The sequence below is a fragment of the Brassica oleracea genome, chromosome C6 (genome assembly GCF_000695525.1).
Source record: "Brassica oleracea var. oleracea cultivar TO1000 chromosome C6, BOL, whole genome shotgun sequence".
In the NCBI taxonomy this organism is placed as follows: Eukaryota; Viridiplantae; Streptophyta; class Magnoliopsida; order Brassicales; family Brassicaceae; genus Brassica; species Brassica oleracea.
In genome coordinates this window covers 11,846,423-11,847,143 of record NC_027753.1, presented here as the reverse complement: position 1 = coordinate 11,847,143, position 721 = coordinate 11,846,423, and the positions used below count along the sequence as shown (strand labels likewise).

The 721-nt window shown below is 46.6% G+C and overlaps 1 protein-coding gene across 2 annotated transcripts in view; it reads left to right on the top strand.

The window, feature by feature from the left end:
* The window catches only part of LOC106296802 (FHA domain-containing protein PS1), a 4,625-nt gene continuing 3,904 nt past the window's right edge, over positions 1-721 (top strand). For both annotated transcript variants that reach the window (XM_013733030.1, XM_013733029.1), the window contains exons 1-2: positions 1-333; positions 411-640. In XM_013733030.1, the coding sequence (XP_013588484.1) occupies positions 66-333; positions 411-640 (498 nt within the window). In that variant the 5' untranslated portion in view covers positions 1-65. The remainder of the gene's footprint in view (positions 334-410; positions 641-721) is intronic.

Genomic DNA, 721 nt, shown 5'->3' with positions numbered 1-721 from the left:
GTATTAGATAGTGCTCTCTCTCTCTCTCTCCCTCTTTTGCTCAAAGAAGAGAGGAGAAACCACCGATGGAGAAGCAACAACAAGTGCGGGAGAAGACGATCCCCGTGTTCACTGTACTGAAGAACGGCGCGATTCTCAAGAACATCTTCGTCGTCAACAGTCGCGATCTCTCTTCTAACGGTAACGATGACGCCGAGGTGGAGGAGATTCTGCTCGTCGGCCGCCATCCAGACTGCGATATTCTGCTCACGCACCCTAGTATCAGCAGATACCACTTGCAAATTCGCTCCCTTCCCTCTCGCCAGAAACTCTTCCTCACCGATCTATCCTCTGGTACTCCTCTTCCATTTCTTGGCATCAGATATTGTTAGATTGTTTTCTCATCGATTTTTTTTGTTCCTTCGATTTAGTGCATGGGACATGGATTGCGGATCTGAAAGTTGAGCCCGATGCTTGTGTTGAGGTAAAGGAAGGTGATGTCATTAGGATCGGTGGTTCAACAAGGATCTACAGGCTGCACTGGATTCCCCTGAGCCGTGCCTATGATATCCACAATCCATTTGTATCACCAGTGACTGAGCAAGAAGAAGAAGAAGAGAATAGAGTGCTTGAAGCAGAAAATCTAGAGGTTGCGCATCAGGTTCGACCTTCTTGCTTTTAAGCACTTGATGATACGTATTTGCTAAGTTCCTCACTGCAGTCAATCTTTCTTGTTAGTTTA